The 17,684-nt window shown below is 40.8% G+C and overlaps 3 protein-coding genes across 4 annotated transcripts; 2 read left to right on the top strand and 1 right to left on the bottom strand.

Annotated features, from left to right (window-relative positions):
• The first annotated feature begins 73 nt into the window (after positions 1-73).
• On the top strand, positions 74-9,833 carry LOC106606697 (cytosolic Fe-S cluster assembly factor narfl-like). The gene is made up of 11 exons (XM_014203052.3): positions 74-165; positions 857-952; positions 1,259-1,402; positions 1,549-1,681; positions 1,812-1,946; positions 4,716-4,834; positions 6,551-6,680; positions 6,805-6,877; positions 7,018-7,155; positions 7,486-7,643; positions 8,746-9,833. The coding sequence occupies exons 1-11, from the start codon at positions 100-102 to the stop codon at positions 8,985-8,987; spliced, it is 1,434 nt and encodes a 477-aa protein (XP_014058527.1). The 5' UTR covers positions 74-99; the 3' UTR covers positions 8,988-9,833.
• A 423-nt stretch (positions 9,834-10,256) lies between these two features.
• LOC106606699 (hydroxyacylglutathione hydrolase, mitochondrial) lies at positions 10,257-16,086 on the bottom strand. 2 transcript variants are annotated; one of them, XM_014203055.3, is made up of 10 exons: positions 15,884-16,055; positions 15,341-15,402; positions 14,993-15,183; positions 14,835-14,899; positions 14,566-14,683; positions 14,369-14,477; positions 12,430-12,533; positions 12,077-12,178; positions 11,464-11,543; positions 10,257-11,228 (listed from the first exon to the last, which is right to left on the bottom strand). In XM_014203055.3, exons 3-10 carry the CDS (start codon positions 15,095-15,097, stop codon positions 11,129-11,131), a joined length of 783 nt encoding a protein of 260 aa, XP_014058530.1. In that variant the 5' UTR covers positions 15,098-15,183; positions 15,341-15,402; positions 15,884-16,055; the 3' UTR covers positions 10,257-11,128. The 2 variants fall into 2 exon arrangements, with proteins under 2 accessions (XP_014058530.1, XP_014058529.1); XM_014203054.3 differs by lacking the exon at positions 15,341-15,402 and having other exon boundaries at positions 15,884-16,086.
• Positions 16,087-16,332: 246 nt separating this feature from the next.
• On the top strand, positions 16,333-17,684 carry fahd1 (fumarylacetoacetate hydrolase domain containing 1). Its single transcript, NM_001140945.1, is given in 1 exon segment — positions 16,333-17,684. A coding segment is annotated over 1 exon segment (657 nt). The 5' UTR covers positions 16,333-16,403; the 3' UTR covers positions 17,061-17,684.

Genomic DNA, 17,684 nt, shown 5'->3' with positions numbered 1-17,684 from the left:
TATCAAATCTGGTTGGTATTATGAGAGAAGCACATTCTCTGACGAAACATCTTTACGACACTCAAAGTAAACACAAACTGCTTTACTGCAGCACTAAACATGGTGTCCCAATTTAGCGGTGTTTTGCAGTTGACAGATCTAGATGATTTTATCACTCCTTCCCAGGTAAATAACACTTAACCATACAACAATCAGGTTATTAAACACGTTTTACATAATTTTAGCATATGTATAATGTGGTTATTTTAATGTTAACGACCCACTGGTCGCCATTCTCAATAGCTAGTTAACGTTAGCTAGCTAGCTACTGTAGTTAGCTAACCTCTAAAGTACTGGCTAGCTGTCAAATAGAGTATTATCTGTCCAACTTCCAAATGCGTATATTGCGTTATTGGCATTGCTGTGTAAATTGATTGACGCAATGGTGGTTTTCAATTGAACGCGCTTGTGTTCTTTTTTTTAACCTAGTTAACTTGTAGCGGACGCTGGTGGGGGAGCTTTAGGAGGACGGGCTCATTGTAATGACTGAAATGAGATCATTAGAATGGATTCAGACGTTGTTTCCTTCTAGCCTCCTCTACTACCTAGTTGATTTGCTCTCTCGCTAAGTAGCTAGGTCATCGAAATGACATGTGACTCATTTGACTAGCTAACGTTAACTTCCTAGGTTGAAGAACTTAGCTAAAGATGTCCACTTTTATCTGTCATCAGACAGACACACCATTAGTTCCTTTTACTTTAATTTAATTGGTCCTTGTACTGTAAGCACCTGGATGTGACTAAGCTAGCTAGTATTGTTTGTGATTGTACTTTCCCCCCTAAACTGATTGCTACTTGCTCCCCTTTCCTTTCTTAGGAATGTGTGAAACCAGTCAAGGTGGAGAAGAAGCAAGGCAGATCTGTGGCTAAAATTCAAATAGAAGATGATGGGAGCTATTTCCAGGTTAAACAGGTGCGTATGCTTCAATGTTTCCCACATAGTGACCACAGCTGGAGCTGTGATGTTACATTGACTAACATGTCAACTAGCATGAGCCTACTTCACTAAGGGTGAATCTCAAAACTCTCTTGTTACTCTTCTCATCTCGCCTTCACCTGAACTTGTTCTGAAGACACAGGATCGGTAAAAGCAATATGGCTGCCTTATGGGATTTCAAATTAATTTGAGTAGCGGATGCTACTTTTTGAGAGACACATTTTCTTTCTCACTGTTAACCTACAGTACAATATTACTCCATCTTGTTCTTTGTGTCTCCAGGATGGTGGAAAGCAGAAGCTGGAGAAAGCTAAGATCACTCTGAATGACTGCCTGGCCTGCAGTGGCTGCATCACCTCAGCTGAGAGTGTCCTTATCACACAGCAGAGTCATGAAGAGATCTACAGGGTGCTACGCAACAACAAGGTAGTGTGTGTGTGTGTGTGTTGTCATCCATCTGAAGACCCACAAACAGGACCCACCAGTCATACTCAACCCAGCGTGTTTAGGGATGATGATGGTGTCTGTATCTGTCTCCCCTGTGTGTAACTAGTCTCCCTTCATCTCCCCAGCAGGCAGGTGTAGCAGAGCAGAAGGTGGTGGTGGTGTCTGTGTCCCCACAGTCCAGAGCCTCCCTGGCAGCACGCTACGGCCTTAGCAGCAGTGAGGCAGGCAGGAGGCTGACCGCCTTCTTCAAGGGTCTGGGTGAGTGCGAAGGTTAAAAGATAAACCATTGTGTATCTGTGTAATATAGGGCATCGGTTTATCTGACACATTAGTGAGATACATTATATTTAGATAAAATATACTGACTGGTGTGACTGTTGTGTTTCAGGGGTTCACCACGTGTTTGACACCAGCTTCAGCAGGACCTTCAGCCTGTTGGAGAGTCAGAGAGAGTTTGTGGAGCGGTTCCATCGGAAGGAGCAAGACAAGCAGGCCCTGCCCATGCTGGCCTCTGCCTGCCCAGGTAACCAGTTATACCTCAACACCTTAACTAGCCCCTGATTATCTCCAGGCCTGAATCCTTCCAATAGAACTTCAGAAACCAGGGCCCAATTTCACAAAGTTCTTCAGATTAGAAATGGGTGGGTGATTATATTTGTCCTGTTTCACACATGTACAAGTGAGTATTAATTGGAAATGTGTTTTTTGCATATCCCAACTCCCTCTGAGACACCCTCGGAGAGTGGGGTCACGGCCAGAACAGGGAATAAGAGGGGGGACAGTTCATCTCCTACTCTGAGACACTTTATAAATACAGGCCCTGGTCTCTTCCAGGTCCAGTAATAATACAGGCTTGTGTTCAGGTTCATTAATAATACAGGCTTGTGTTGTCTTCTGGTTCATTAATAATACAGGCTTGTGTTGTCTTCAGGTTCATTAATAATACAGGCTTGTGTTGTCTTCAGGTTCATTAATAATACAGGCTTGTGTTGTCTTCAGGTTCATTAATAATACAGGCTTGTCTTCAGGTTCATTAATAATACAGGCTTGTCTTCAGGTTCATTAATAATACAGGCTTGTGTTGTCTTCAGGTTCATTAATAATACAGGCTTGTGTTGTCTTCAGGTTCATTAATAATACAGGCTTGTCTTCAGGTTCATTAATAATACAGGCTTGTGTTGTCTTCAGGTTCATTAATAATACAGGCTTGTGTTGTCTTCTGGTTCATTAATAATACAGGCTTGTCTTCAGGTTCATTAATAATACAGGCTTGTGTTGTCTTCAGGTTCATTAATAATACAGGCTTGTCTTCAGGTTCATTAATAATACAGGCTTGTCTTCAGGTTCATTCATAATACAGGCTTGTGTTGTCTTCAGGTTCATTAATAATACAGGCTTGTGTTGTCTTCAGGTTCATTAATAATACAGGCTTGTCTTCAGGTTCATTAATAATACAGGCTTGTCTTCAGGTTCATTAATAATACAGGCTTGTGTTGTCTTCAGGTTCATTAATAATACAGGCTTGTGTTGTCTTCAGGTTCATTAATAATACAGGCTTGTGTTGTCTTCAGGTTCATTAATAATACAGGCTTGTCTTCAGGTTCATTAATAATACAGGCTTGTGTTGTCTTCAGGTTCATTGATAATACAGGCTTGTGTTGTCTTCAGGTTCATTAATAATACAGGCTTGTGTTGTCTTCAGGTTCATTAATAATACAGGCTTGTGTTGTCTTCAGGTTCATTGATAATACAGGATTGTGTTCAGATTCGTTAATAATACAGGCTTGTGTTCAGGTCCAGTAATAATACAGGCTTGTGTTGTCTTCAGGTTCATTAATAATACAGGCTTGTCTTCAGGTTCATTAATAATACAGGCTTGTGTTGTCTTCTGGTTCATTAATAATACAGGCTTGTCTTCAGGTTCATTAATAATACAGGCTTGTCTTCAGGTTCATTAATAATACAGGCTTGTCTTCAGGTTCATTAATAATACAGGCTTGTGTTCAGGTTCATTAATAATACAGGCTTGTGTTCAGGTTCATTAATAATACAGGCTTGTGTTCAGGTTCATTAATAATACAGGCTTGTGTTGTCTTCAGGTTCATTAATAATACAGGCTTGTGTTGTCTTCAGGTTCATTAATAATACAGGCTTGTCTTCAGGTTCATTAATAATACAGGCTTGTCTTCAGGTTCATTAATAATACAGGCTTGTCTTCAGGTTCATTAATAATACAGGCTTGTGTTGTCTTCAGGTTCATTAATAATACAGGCTTGTCTTCAGGTTCATTAATAATACAGGCTTGTGTTGTCTTCTGGTTCATTAATAATACAGGCTTGTGTTGTCTTCAGCTTCATTGATAATACAGGCTTGTCTTCAGGTTCATTAATAATACAGGCTTGTGTTGTCTTCAGGTTCATTAATAATACAGGCTTGTGTTGTCTTCAGGTTCATTAATAATACAGGCTTGTGTTGTCTTCAGGTTCATTAATAATACAGGCTTGTGTTGTCTTCAGGTTCATTAATAATACAGGCTTGTGTTGTCTTCAGGTTCATTAATAATACAGGCTTGTCTTCAGGTTCATTAATAATACAGGCTTGTGTTGTCTTCTGGTTCATTAATAATACAGGCTTGTGTTGTCTTCAGGTTCATTGATAATACAGGCTTGTCTTCAGGTTCATTAATAATACAGGCTTGTGTTGTCTTCAGGTTCATTAATAATACAGGCTTGTGTTGTCTTCAGGTTCATTAATAATACAGGCTTGTGTTGTCTTCAGGTTCATTAATAATACAGGCTTGTGTTGTCTTCAGGTTCATTAATAATACAGGCTTGTGTTGTCTTCAGGTTCATTAATAATACAGGCTTGTGTTGTCTTCAGGTTCATTAATAATACAGGCTTGTGTTGTCTTCAGGTTCATTAATAATACAGGCTTGTCTTCAGGTTCATTAATAATACAGGCTTGTCTTCAGGTTCATTAATAATACAGGCTTGTGTTGTCTTCTGGTTCATTAATAATACAGGCTTGTGTTGTCTTCAGGTTCATTAATAATACAGGCTTGTCTTCAGGTTCATTAATAATACAGGCTTGTGTTGTCTTCAGGTTCATTAATAATACAGGCTTGTGTTGTCTTCAGGTTCATTAATAATACAGGCTTGTCTTCAGGTTCATTAATAATACAGGCTTGTGTTGTCTTCAGGTTCATTGATAATACAGGCTTGTGTTCAGATTCGTTAATAATACAGGCTTGTCTTCAGGTCCAGTAATAATACAGGCTTGTGTTGTCTTCAGGTTGGATCTGCTATGCAGAGAAAACCCATGGAGAGTTCATCCTGCCCTACGTCAGCTCCACCCGCTCCCCACAGCAGATGATGGGCTCTCTGGTGAAGGGCTTCTTCGCTGGCCAGCAGGTTGGTAGGGGCTCATTGACACTAGAGTCCTGCATGGGTCTGTTTTTTGGAGCCGCACCCGCCCCGCTCCAGCCACATAAATTCTGAGCCTACCCGACATCAAGAGAGATCTTTCTGTGCAATCTGACCGAGCCGCATAAAATTGTTCTGCGAGCTGATCCGTTAACCCGCCAAATAACATCTATTTATTTAGTGTTTGTGACTCCTGTGTAGTAGGCTAATATTCTTCTTCCGTGCATGAATGAATTTGTCTGCATGTCTATTCAACATGAATTAAGAACAATATATATTTTTTCTTCACAATGCAATGCGGCACATTGACAACTCAAATCGCTTTGAAAAGCCTTCCAAATAGCCTTCTTACCTCATGAAAGCCTATAGCCAACATAACGAAACAAGACCTTTACATTCAATATTGTTTAGATAATCAAATAATTTAATTGAACCTTAAAGGGATTCTCTGGTACTTTTGTATACTTTTTAGCCAGTAGTTCTGAAAGTAGCATCCACGAGCTAAAAGTGGTCCCCGAAAATGGTGTACTACCTAACATATTTGCAGATATGTGCTCCACGTCATTGCTCTCTCTCTTGTTCTGCTGTGTGTGATTCTTGCTAGTTGTCACTCAAATAGCGATGGGCTGAATCTCATTGGCTGGAACTTGAATTGCTAGGGGGCTGGCCCATGTGGGGGGAAGTTAGGGAAAATGGCGCAACACAGCTTCCAGAAAACAGTTGCTTTTAAACTAGGGATTTTGTGGTTAATTGAGGTAAGACAGTAATTCTGCTCATAGATTATGCGTATATAAACTACACATTGACACATCCAGCCCAAAGCGGAAGGTTTAAAAAAGATTGACAAGTCACTAAACTACCTGAGCATGTCTTTCCCAGAGTAATTTATTTACTAGGCTACACTTTTACCAGCAGCACTGGTTTAAACGTTATATGGCCTGCGTATGGTCTAAATGTACGAAAGCCTGAATTAACATAATCATTCACTAATAATTAACTGAATTATCGTAAACAAATACCTGCTTGCACTTTTTGCAGGCTGTGCATCCATCTACCAAGTTGTTGACCTTGTCCAAAATCCTTCCAAAGCGGGGATTTCACTCGCGCAGCACCTGTTTCCACGATTGTGTATTCCCCCATCATAACTTTTAATTTCTTTATTTGTCCTGTTATGTTAGCCATTTTCGCATTAGATAGGCTAGCCAGGGAAAGTCAACTTGGCAATGTATTCTTATGTGGGGGAAGGGAACATAAGCTCTGCATGTGGACAAATTAAAATGTTTCTGCATCACACAAATAATGGACAGTTCCCTGCTCCACACTTTAACTGCGTGTGTGGCTGGTAGCCTTCTATGTCTGCCTCACCGCTCACAGAATGGAATTCACATAATGCAAAAAGACAAGCTCCTGGGTTTGTAAAAAAAATGTGTTTTCTTGATTTAAAAAGTTTCTGACCTGCAATATAATTGTTCTGAACTGGAAGCCGACCCCAGCTGATGATGCAGGAGTCTGACATTCAGCGATGCAGACTGCAGGGTTAAATATCTAGACGTTAGTTATGGAATAGACTAAATGGAGTCAGGTGATATAGATCAGAGATGTAGAGTAACTTTTAATAGATTTGGATGATGATTCTATCATGTCTGTATAGTAGGATGAGATCTTCTAAAGGATATGACTGACAGGTGTGTGTTGTTGTTGCAGGGTCTGAACCCTCAGCAGATCTACCATGTGACTGTGATGCCCTGCTATGATAAGAAACTGGAGGCCTCCAGGCCTGACTTCTACCTGGAGGAGGATGACACCAGAGAGGTGGACTGTGTCATCACTTCAGGTAGGGAGGACATTAAACCACTATGGCAGATAGTATTCAAAGTGTGTCTGTGTGTGTTTTCCATTTTGAAACACGTTTTTAAATGTACATTTTCTGATGTGTGTTTCTGTTTATTTCATGACAGGAGAAGTTCTGAAGATGCTAGAGGAAGAGAAAGTGTTGCTCAGTGATGTGGAGCCAGCCCCATTAGATACAATGTAAGGGTTTGAACCTCATCTTTTACATATAAATGAATACATACTTGCGTGTCAGGAGAACTCCAGAAGGTGTGTGTGTGCAGTGTGCGTCAGGAGAACTCCACACTTGCTGATGTGTGTGTGGACTTGTGTCCCTGCAGGTTCAGCAGTGTGTGTGGTGATGAGTTGCTGGGCCATGCAGGGAGCGGTTCAGGAGGATACCTCCATCATGTGTTCACACACGCTGCCAGACAGCTGTTTGGAGAGGAGGTGAAGGAGCTCACCTACAAGACACTCAAGTAAGTCAGTCGGGCCCTGCAGTATTAAAGCCCTGTTAGGAGCCCACCTCTGCTAATTGGTTAGCTTTCACTTAGTTGTGTCAACTGTGAAATAGTGCAGGCAAAATACTCAGTCTCTCTTCATTTCCACGAGATGTGCAGGGAAGTCTGTCTCTGCTTCCTGTCAGCCATGGAAGTATAGATTTGTTGAGAAGAATAACCCTGAGATTAGAGCAAGTTTAAGAAACAGGGGTTTCTGATTGGACAAATCCAAGAAGTCCTTCCCTGTTTGTCTGATTTCTTGCATTTGGTGCCTAATGAACACAAGCCTGATTAACCTGTCCCCTTTAGGAACAAGGACTTCCAGGAGGTGACCCTGGAAAGGGACGGTGTGGTCGTGCTGCGTTTTGCCGCAACCTACGGTTTCCGCAACATCCAGAACCTGGTGCAGAAACTCAAGAGGGGAAAGTCATCCTACCACTTCGTAGAGGTCATGGCCTGTCCGTCAGGTGAGGAAAGAGGAGGCTTTGTTTGTTGGTTTACATTTGCGTTTAATATAAACACAAGATACTATATACAAATGCATGTTTTTTTTCTTCCCACATTCAAGAGGGTGGAATTAAATTATAATGTCTTGTCCATTTATTTGTTTACTGCTATGGTTGAAGTCTCTATTCTACATTTGCACAGAAGCTACCACAGGCAGCAGCTAGTATTAGAAAGCACACTGCATGAATTCCCCTGAGGAATGGTTCCTGTATGTAATGGCATTTTTTTGGTTCAAGTCAAAGTTGACTTACAAAAAAATTTAAGGTGAAATTAGGATTTTATTTTAGGAATAAGGCTTGTTTTTCTTTTGAAGCCAGAAGGAGGCTAGTATCAGCTACATTTATGCCTTTACTAGACTATGGGGATATTTTATATATGAATGCTTCCGCTCAGTGTTTGAGATCAATTGACACCCTTTACCAAGGCACTTTGAGATTTATTTTAAACTGCAAAACCCTTATGCACCACTGCACTTTGTATACCAGGGTTGGCTGGCCTTCTCTAGTCACTCGTAGGCTCAGTCACTGGTATACTTTTATTTACAAAGCCATTTTGAGTTTACTACCTTTTTATTTGGCCATTTTTATTGTTCAGAAATGTGGTGGGTGCTCTCTTCGTTCGCTGGACTTTATCCTACTAACTGTTCCAAATGTCCGAACTGAATTTGGTAAAAGGGCTTTTATGTACTCTGCGCCATCGTCTTGGAACGCCTTACAAAATACTTTTAAACTGGAAGAACTTGTCCTGATTGGTATTTTTAAATCACTGATGAATGATCTTGAGTCTGATTCCCTGACCTGTCAATGTTTTTAATTTGCTGTTTTTGATTTTGTTATACTCTGTGAATTCTATGGTTTTTACTAGATTACTTGTAGTTTTTCATGTTGTTTGTCTGTAATTTTTGTAATGACTTGGCGCTGCCTATCTTGGCCAGGACGCTCTTGAAAAAGAGATTTTAAATCTCAATGAGCCCTTCCTGGTTAAATAAAGGTTAAATAAAAATAAAAAGTGAACTTGTAAAACCAGTTGTGTGTTGTGTTTCCTCACTGTGTGTGTATACAGGTTGTCTGAATGGGGGAGGCCAGGTGAAGCCCTTACCAGAGCAGAACAACAAGGAGTTGCTGCAGCAGGTGGAGGATCTGTACAGGGAGGAGCGCCCTCTAGTGCCAGAGGAGGACCAGCGCGTGGCAGAGCTGTACCAGTCCTGGCTACAGAGTGTAGGAGAGGAGAGAGCCAGGGAGCTGCTGCACACACAATACCATGCAGTGGAGAAGGCCACCAACGGACTCCTTGTCAAATGGTGAAGAAGAGGGTGAAAAGATGTTGAAGGGTTTCTGTAAGTGAATAGTCTGTCCTCAAGTGTCAGGGTGCATCTCAATAGTCTAAAGTAGCCTCCTCTGTTTCATCTCCATTGAGTTGAACACAGGTTAGGTGGAAGCGACATGGCCGGTTCTTGTTGGGTATTTTCTGTCACCTGTCTAGTTCTTTAATATCAGTAGAAATAAAGAAAAAGGCATGATAGGACATTTATTTTGTCTATTGAGATGCATCCCTATTCTAGGATTATTTGAACCATTGAGTGAATTAACAAAACTTGACCTTGGGTCAATGTTTATGCCCTATCTGTACTGGATGACTGAGTTTAGCACTTTCCTTCCGTCTCTTTCGTGTCTCTCTCCTCCCTCTCTGCTTTTAAGGACCCCTCATCTCTTTTCTCTGTCTATCCATTCCTCTGTTATCTATCCTTCTGTCTGTGCTTAAAGGACTGTCTGTCAGGTCAAATAGAGCATTATCGCCAAGTGCTTAATTACTGTGGTGGCCTGTCATTTATTTATACCAACATAAAGCCTGTATACATTCAGGCTATAGATTCTATATGCACAAGCTAATTCATACCAGACCACTGGGAATAATGTTGTTGGATAATTATTACTACATTTAAGTGTGCACTAATTATGAATACAGCAGTACATTCTGTTATTTCACTTGTATGCACTGAAAAGTATTTGTTGTACTCTTGAAATGTTTTCTGATGGAATTCTAAACAAATATTTTAGTTTAAATGTATATCATTTCTGCCGTATTTATAATGAAAATCTATGATCCATATTTTGCATATTAAAATATTACATTAGTGTAACTTTCAAGTACGTTATTCTCCATGTACCAGCAGTCATTGATATACATACTGACACGCTTTACTTGATACAAAGGAACAGTTTTAGCTGTAGAAATGAGCGTACACTTTAAATATTTACATTCATGTTTTCAGTGTTTTCTTCCTTTGTATGGCATGGTGAGAACAAGAAGCACACACCTTCATACAGTATGCTCTGTCAGTTAAGCAGCTAGGTTAAACCATTTAATATGGACTAAGTAATATAAGCAATATGTCAAAATATATTGCTTATATATTAAACAACGTTTAGCAGCTCTTATTATAGATGTGTGGTGAAATGTTAATACAGAATGTCAAGCAAACATCACCGTTTTACCAAGAAATATGCAAGCGGGTAATAGTCATTAGGGATATGAATCTCTCACAAATATGAAATTAAATGTTAGGCCAACAATAGAATAAATCTGCTTTATTGCTTTTTCTGTGAAAGAGACATTGGAGCTTTTAATAAAACCTATGCATCACGAACTTCACATCGGCACTCAAAAAAATCCTGATGTGTGTGTGTATATATATATATATATATACATACACACACATACATGGAGCTTTTGATTAACAACGAGCATAAGTGGTCTTATTCTCTATAGTATGAGAGATGTTTGGAAGCGCTTCAGTCTTGATTTTCTATATGTCCAACAATCACACTAAAGTAGCCCTGGCTTCTCTAAAGGGACTATACACAAACCTCTGAAATATTGTCTTGAGTGAATATACCATATTAAAGTAATAAAACACTTGATAAGAAAACTTTATACAGAGACAAAAAGTCATTTACAAACTTTGCACATTAAGACACATCTACTTAGTCAAGCTTCTCCCTGCTTTCTATAGTTCTGTTTTTCTTCTGCATATGAGCATTGTTGGGGGTTTATTAAAATATTTTACACATTACAGAATATCAATACTGTATTCACTCTACATCAAACTGTACATTTCAGTAATCAAACCTGATTAAAAGCTAAATTAAAACTTTATTCAAGATTCTTAAATCAATCTTTTGCAATACAGATCAAATTTTATTCTGTAAATCCAGTTTATACACAATCACCAGTCTTCCTTGTGACAAGACTACAATATTTTGTTTTGCTTGATGCTTGCATTAGGTCTACAAGCTAATGTACAGAAGGTTGAAATGAAGTAAATACAGTATTTTATGTAGTGAATGAAACAGGTAGGAAATATTTTGCCATAGTTGTTAGTAACAGGTCGCAGTGCGCTGTTACGCATGTAGTGGAACGGATTTCACTAGACTCCATTCTGCAGTCACTCCTTGGGGACCCGGAAGCCATCTTTCTCCTTACGGAGACTCCTCATGGTTTCAACAGGGTCATTCTGCCCAGCATGCTCTTGCACAGACTTCTCTCTGGAATAGAAAGGAAAGAATATGTCACTTAAATTATTTCACTACATACAGAGTGAGCATTGGCACTTTCATTTCCATGCTAAAATCCTCTCCCTCATCTTCCCTGCATTCCTCTATGACACAAAGCTCAAGGGGCACTTGTGGATTGTCTGATGCTCGTATAAGAGATCAGTGCTTCTTGTGCCCACTTGAGCGAGTGCTTTATAAAAATGGCTGAATCATCAGTTGTCCTTACTTCACTCTCATAAAGGGGTTGAATTTGAATTCTTCAGCCACAGTGGAGGGGATGGTGGGTTCTCCATTAAGGACCTTCTCCTACGGATTTAATAAAAAGCAGATTATACATTTTCTTGATTACATTAAAGATCACCATGGCCATGTGTTCACACACACAAAAAATGTCCAATGCAGCTGTTTATCTCAATATAATTTCTGGGTAACAATTAAGTCAATTACTGTGATTTTAATTGACAACAATGGTCAAAAATAGCTTCTTAGCAAAAGGGACATTTCTAAATATTTAGCTATGACTGTCTTGGAGTGGTCTGAGTGGGAGGGGAAAACTGAACATTTGTTGTTATTGGCAGAGAGGTTTGGAACCCTTTCTTATTGGTCTATTAACTAATTTACCGCATGGTGATTTCACCATGGAAGGCCAAAACTCCATCCTACCAAAAACAGCAGAAATTTCAGACAATCTTTTAAAAGCAGCTCTTACACTAAGGGCATTAATCATAATTTGTACAATTTCACATTATTATTCCAACCTCTGAGGAAATGTATATAAAACCCAGGGAAATCATGTTTTTGACTGCACTGGGCCTTTAATGAAATGCATCATGATATACCTTTGCCCACGCTAGTTTTTTCTTGATGACCTCGTTGTCAGGCTCCACATGTTGAGCGAACTTCAGATTGTTGACGGTGTACTCATGACCACAGTAAACACGCTGGAACACAAACAACACTATTGTTCCCATCTGCTGCGTGACCAAGCACGTGTGCTGATAAACTTTGTCGTGTTAACACCACAGAGTTTGTCAGGACACGTGCTTGGTCACATATAATGTAATAGTAACTGACCTTTTCTAACCTATAAAGACAGACACTGAATAGTGTTAATCCATTAGCTGTCATTACATGTAAAGAAAGTTATATCTAGAAGTTGATTTTTAACACTGCGCGATAGCGGTATATTTACTGTTTCAGGGGGCAGACGTCCCAGCACATCTATCAATGCCCTGTACATCTGTTCAGCTGTACCCTCAAAAAACTTCCCACAGCCAGCAACAAACAGTGTGTCCCCTAAACAGGAAGATAACAAGTGTCAAAGGGCATCCATGAAAATCTGCTGATTTAATAATACATAGATAACTACTGTAGGTTTACTTAGGTAACTCATGTTTAATGATCAGAACTGTTTAAGGGATTGAAGTCCCCTGTGACTGGAACTGTATTACGACGAGTCTATTCAGACTTCAATAGAGTTCTCCTGGCTTTAAAAAAACGAACAGAAATGAGTTACACACACACACATATAGAAAAGTATGTGGACACCCCTCCAAATTAGTGGATTCGGCTATTTCAGCCACACCCGTTGCTGACAGGTGTATATAAACGTTTTTAAAACATTGAGCACACAGCCATGCAATCTCCATAGACAAACATTAGCAGTAGAATGGACTTACTGAAGAGGTCAGTGACTTTCAACGTGGCATCGTCACATGATGCCACCTTTCCAACAAGTCAGTTTGTCAAATTTCTGCCCTGCTAGAGCTGCCCCGGTCAACTGTAAGTGCTGTTATTGTGAAGTGGAAACGTCCAGGAGCAACAATGGCTCAGCCGCGAAGTGGTAGGTCACAAGCTCATGGAACAGGACCACAGAGTGCTGAAGCACATAAAAATCGTCTAACCTCGGTTGCAACACTCACTACCAAGTTCTTAACTGCCTCTGGAAGCAACGTCAGCACAAGAACCGTTTGTCAGGTGCTTCATGAATGGGTTTCCATGGCCTAACAGCCACACACAAGCCTAAGATCACCATTTACAATGCCAAGCATCAGCTGGAGTGGTGTAAAGCTCGTCGCCATTGGACTCTGGAGTCGTGGAAACGCGTTCTCTGGAGTGATGAATCACTCTTCACCATCTGGCAGTTCGACGGACACATCTGGGTTTGCGGATAATAGGAGAACGCTACCTGCCCCAATGCATAGTGCCAACTGTAAAGTTTGGTGGAAGAGAAATAATGGTGTGGGGCTGTTTCTCATGGTTCAGGCTAGGCCCCTTAGTTCCAGTGAAGGGAAATCGTAACACTACAGCATACAATGACATTCTAGACGATTCAACGCTTCCAACTTTGTAGCAACAGTTTGGGAAAGGCCCTTTCCTGTTCCAGCATGACAATGCCCCCGTGCACAAAGAGGTCCATACAGAAATCATTTGTCAAGATCGGTGTCGAAGAACTTGACTGGCCTGCAGAGCCCTGACCTCAACCCCATCAAACACCTTTGGGATGAATTGGAACGCCGGCCTCGTCGCCTAACATCAGTTCCCGACCTCACTAACGCCGTGGCTAAATGGAAGCAAGTCCCCGCAGCAATGTTCCAACATCTAGTGGAAAGCCTTCCCAGAAGAGTGGAGGCTGTTATAGCAACAAAAGGGGGACCAACTCCATATTAATGCGCATGATTTTGGAAAGAGATGTTCGATGAGCAGGTGTCCACATACTTTTGGTCATGTAATGTACCTCAGGAATGGGTGAACAAACAATTGGGAAAGAATGGGGTTTTGGGATAAACGCCGAAAATAAGGTCTGAGGTTAACACAGGCTTAGGAGATCTTATACATTTTGTTCTATGAGAATATCAGTCAGTTAACATGACCTTTATGAATTATGAAGCCTTTATGTGCTGTTTTGATTACTAAATGCTTCAAAATTCACAAAGGGACATCAGCTGATATAGATCATCTCATAGAACAAAACATATAAGATCTCCTAAGACTGTTTACCACAGTAGTTATTTTCGGCTTTTATCCAAAACCCCTATTAATTTCCCATGGGCTTTAGCCAACATGTCATTACTATTGCTCTCTATTACAGTAGGTGATACAGTCAAATTGGAAAGATACCGGTAGCTTACCTGTGAAGACAGCTGGAGGCTCAGTGCTGTTGTCTTTGGTCACAAGGTAGCAAATGTGGCCAGTGGTGTGGCATGGCGTAAACAAACACTTGACTGTAAGTGAACCAACCTGGCAATGAAATAGACAGGTGTTTTAGGCTTGTTATGGTTATTACATAGGTTATTCTGCTGGTAGTAACTCAGCTATAAGGCCTTACTTTGAACGTGTTGGAGTGTTTGACTTTCTTAGTGAGGGCATCCACCCGGTCATCTCCTCCGTACACAGTGAGACCAGGCACCAGCCTCACCATCTTCTCATTGCCTCCCGCATGGTCCCTGTAGAGAGAAGGAGACAACACATGGTACATAGAAATCCTATAATGTCGGTATATCTAATCTCAGTGTTATTGGACTGCTCACAATGGTAATTTCGCTGAGTCATTTGCACTGAGTGATATTCAAAACAATGATTGACAACTTGACTTACCAATGGTGATGGGTGGTCAGAACTGTCGTAAGTCTCACACCGTGCTTTCTGATAGCTTCTACAACCTGAAGAGACAATCAAATGATTATAAAATGTATATACATAATATCCTACTGTTGATCCATCAAAACTAACCTACAGCAGGCTATATTTCATACCTTCACTGGTTCAACTGGGTCTATGATGGCAGCTTCCTTTGACTCCTCATCAATGAGAAGGTACATATAGTTGTCAGTGAGGGCTGGCAGCAGTTCTACCTTCATGTCGCTCTGCGCCACCAGTAAAGACTTCCTTATCGGGATATCAGGAGCTTCCTGGTGTAGAAGGGCTGCTTGGACGTGCGCAGGGGCTACACAATATTTACAATTCATCACATTAGACATAACAGAACTCACTAACCAATTTGTCATCGTAAAAATACAAATAGTTGACATAATATTAACCAATCCATTATCGTGGAAAAATACAGTTCACATACAGGGTAAACAGAAGGTAAACGTGCTTACAATGTACACCAGGGCTACGTGGTTCTTGGAGAACAGCCAAGTAAAGTTTAGCTATTGTAATCCTGTCAGAGAGAGCTTGTTGTCAATTTATTCAAGCTGTCATTCACATGAAAGTAAACAAGTAAGCCAGAGAGCCCAAAGCCAAAGTACTATGGAGTAAGATCAGAATAATAAATAAAAATAACTGGAATCCAATGGTTTGCAAATATTTCGATGCTGCCACATTCTATGCATAGTAGCTAAGCCTTCAGTTCAGTCTGTGTGTGAGAGAATTTTAAGAGGAAATGCCAGACAAGGGGATGATGCAACAGCAGAGGCTTGCTAATCAACACCAGTTAGCTAGCTAGGGACAGCTGCTTCAAAGATATATGGCTGCTTTGACAGTAGCTAGCTAGCATTTGACTACGCTGTGCAAATTACAAATATGAACGCTAGCTAACCTTACAGCTGGCGTGTCATCAGTGACAGTTCGTTTAGAAACTTTCAGGGTTGTTATGTAGCTGTGGAAAGAACCTGAAAGATCGGGATGTGAGCGAAACATACCAATTTTATACGTTGCAGCGGCTCCAAGAACGCCAAGAGTGCAGGCACTCGCTACCAGTGACCTGTAAAACATAGCAAGCAACACTGTAGCTGTTTGCTAATATCGCAATCGTATGTACAGGAACCAGACAAGTTTGGTTTAAAGAAGAGTTCCGCCTTCTTTAACGTTGACCTCCACAGATAAGCCAATCGAATGCGGGGGAGTAGCTCGTGAATATCAGCTGATAGGCTGGAGAAAGCGAACCCACGGAACCTTACGACGTCATATTTGTAATCAGGGTTGAGTTTGTAATATATATGCACTAATTTAGCTTCATTGTAATATTTATATAATGCATTTCCTTCGTATCGAAATATCTCATATTTCTGAATGAACTTTTCTTATCATGTCACCTTTTTTGTCCACTCTGGGATACCGTAGGTTTGACAGGTTTGTTCCAGGAAGCTGCAGTGGGCAAAGGTCGTTTTGATGGTAAGAACTGCTTCGGAGCAGCTGTAGACTTGATAAGATTTCTTTACAATGACTTCACGAAATGTATCTCGATTTTGGGAGTGGGGAAAGAAAATCATCTGTGTTGGGAGGAACTACGCCGACCATGCAAAGGAGCTGAATAACGTCGTCCCAACAGAGCCCGTGTTGTTCCTGAAGACTCCATCTGCATATCTGACAGAGGGCTCACCTATCATCATTCCCAAATACTCCAACAGTGTACACCATGAAATCGAGTTGGGGGTGGTCATCGGGAAAGGGGGCACCGCTATCCCCCAATCCTCCGCGATGCAACACGTCGCAGGGTACGCCCTGTGCTTGGATATGACAGCTCGGGATGTCCAGGATGACTGCAAGTCTAAAGGTCTTCCGTGGACTCTGGCCAAAGCGTTCAACACATCTTGTCCCGTCAGTGAATTCATCCCCAAAGAGCGGATACCTGACCTGGGAAACGTAAAGATCTGGCTCAAAGTGAACGGCCAGATGCGCCAGAATGGCTGCACCTCTCAGATGATCTTCTCCATTCCCTTTCTCATCAGCTACATCAGTGAGATCATCACCCTAGAAGAGGGGGATCTGATTCTCACTGGGACTCCCAAGGGTGTATCCGCTGTGCAGGTGCACGATGAACTACATGCTGGCATAGATGATGTTGTCAGCATGACTTTTAAAGTTGGCAGACTTTGACAGATGATTAGCAAACTCTATTAAAATCTGTATTTTATTGTTCATTTCTGTAATTTTCTTTTAATCAGAGCAGAGAGCTGGATGAAATGTATGGAATTACACTGGAGTCATTAGGTAGGCCTGTTTCATGCAGAATGGCCACACTGATCAAGTACATTGTTGCAGTTCTGAAACCAGCAGAGGGCAGTGCTTACTCAAAGATTCTAATACACAATTAACAATGTAGCCTACTGGACAAAAAACATTATTGAGAAAATGGGAAATATGATAGATACAAAACTTGAAGTCTTGTTTTGAATTTCTGGTCCAGTAGATTTCACTAAATCAGATGCTTAACAAGTGGGCCAGGTGTTGATCTTAATCTTATCCTGACCAATTGTTGTTTTCTGGTCTAGACAACAGCCTCCATCACAGCACATCACTGTGATCACAGTTAGAATGTCCGTCTTAAAAATCTTCTCTTTTTCTCCTGTTTGTGAGGAACATTGCCCATGGCATTTTGAACTCCTGTCTACTCTACTATGAATAGGAAAAAAATTCAGGGGATTTTCTCTTACAGGCCCAATCCTCTTCAAAGCCAAAGCAGCCTGAAGAAGTAGTCACATTAAACATTTACAGCCTGTT

The sequence above is a fragment of the Salmo salar genome, chromosome 06, assembly GCF_965601325.2.
Source record: "Salmo salar chromosome 06, fSalSal1, whole genome shotgun sequence".
In the NCBI taxonomy this organism is placed as follows: Eukaryota; Metazoa; Chordata; class Actinopteri; order Salmoniformes; family Salmonidae; genus Salmo; species Salmo salar.
This window is presented reverse-complemented; position numbering and strand designations above follow the sequence as displayed.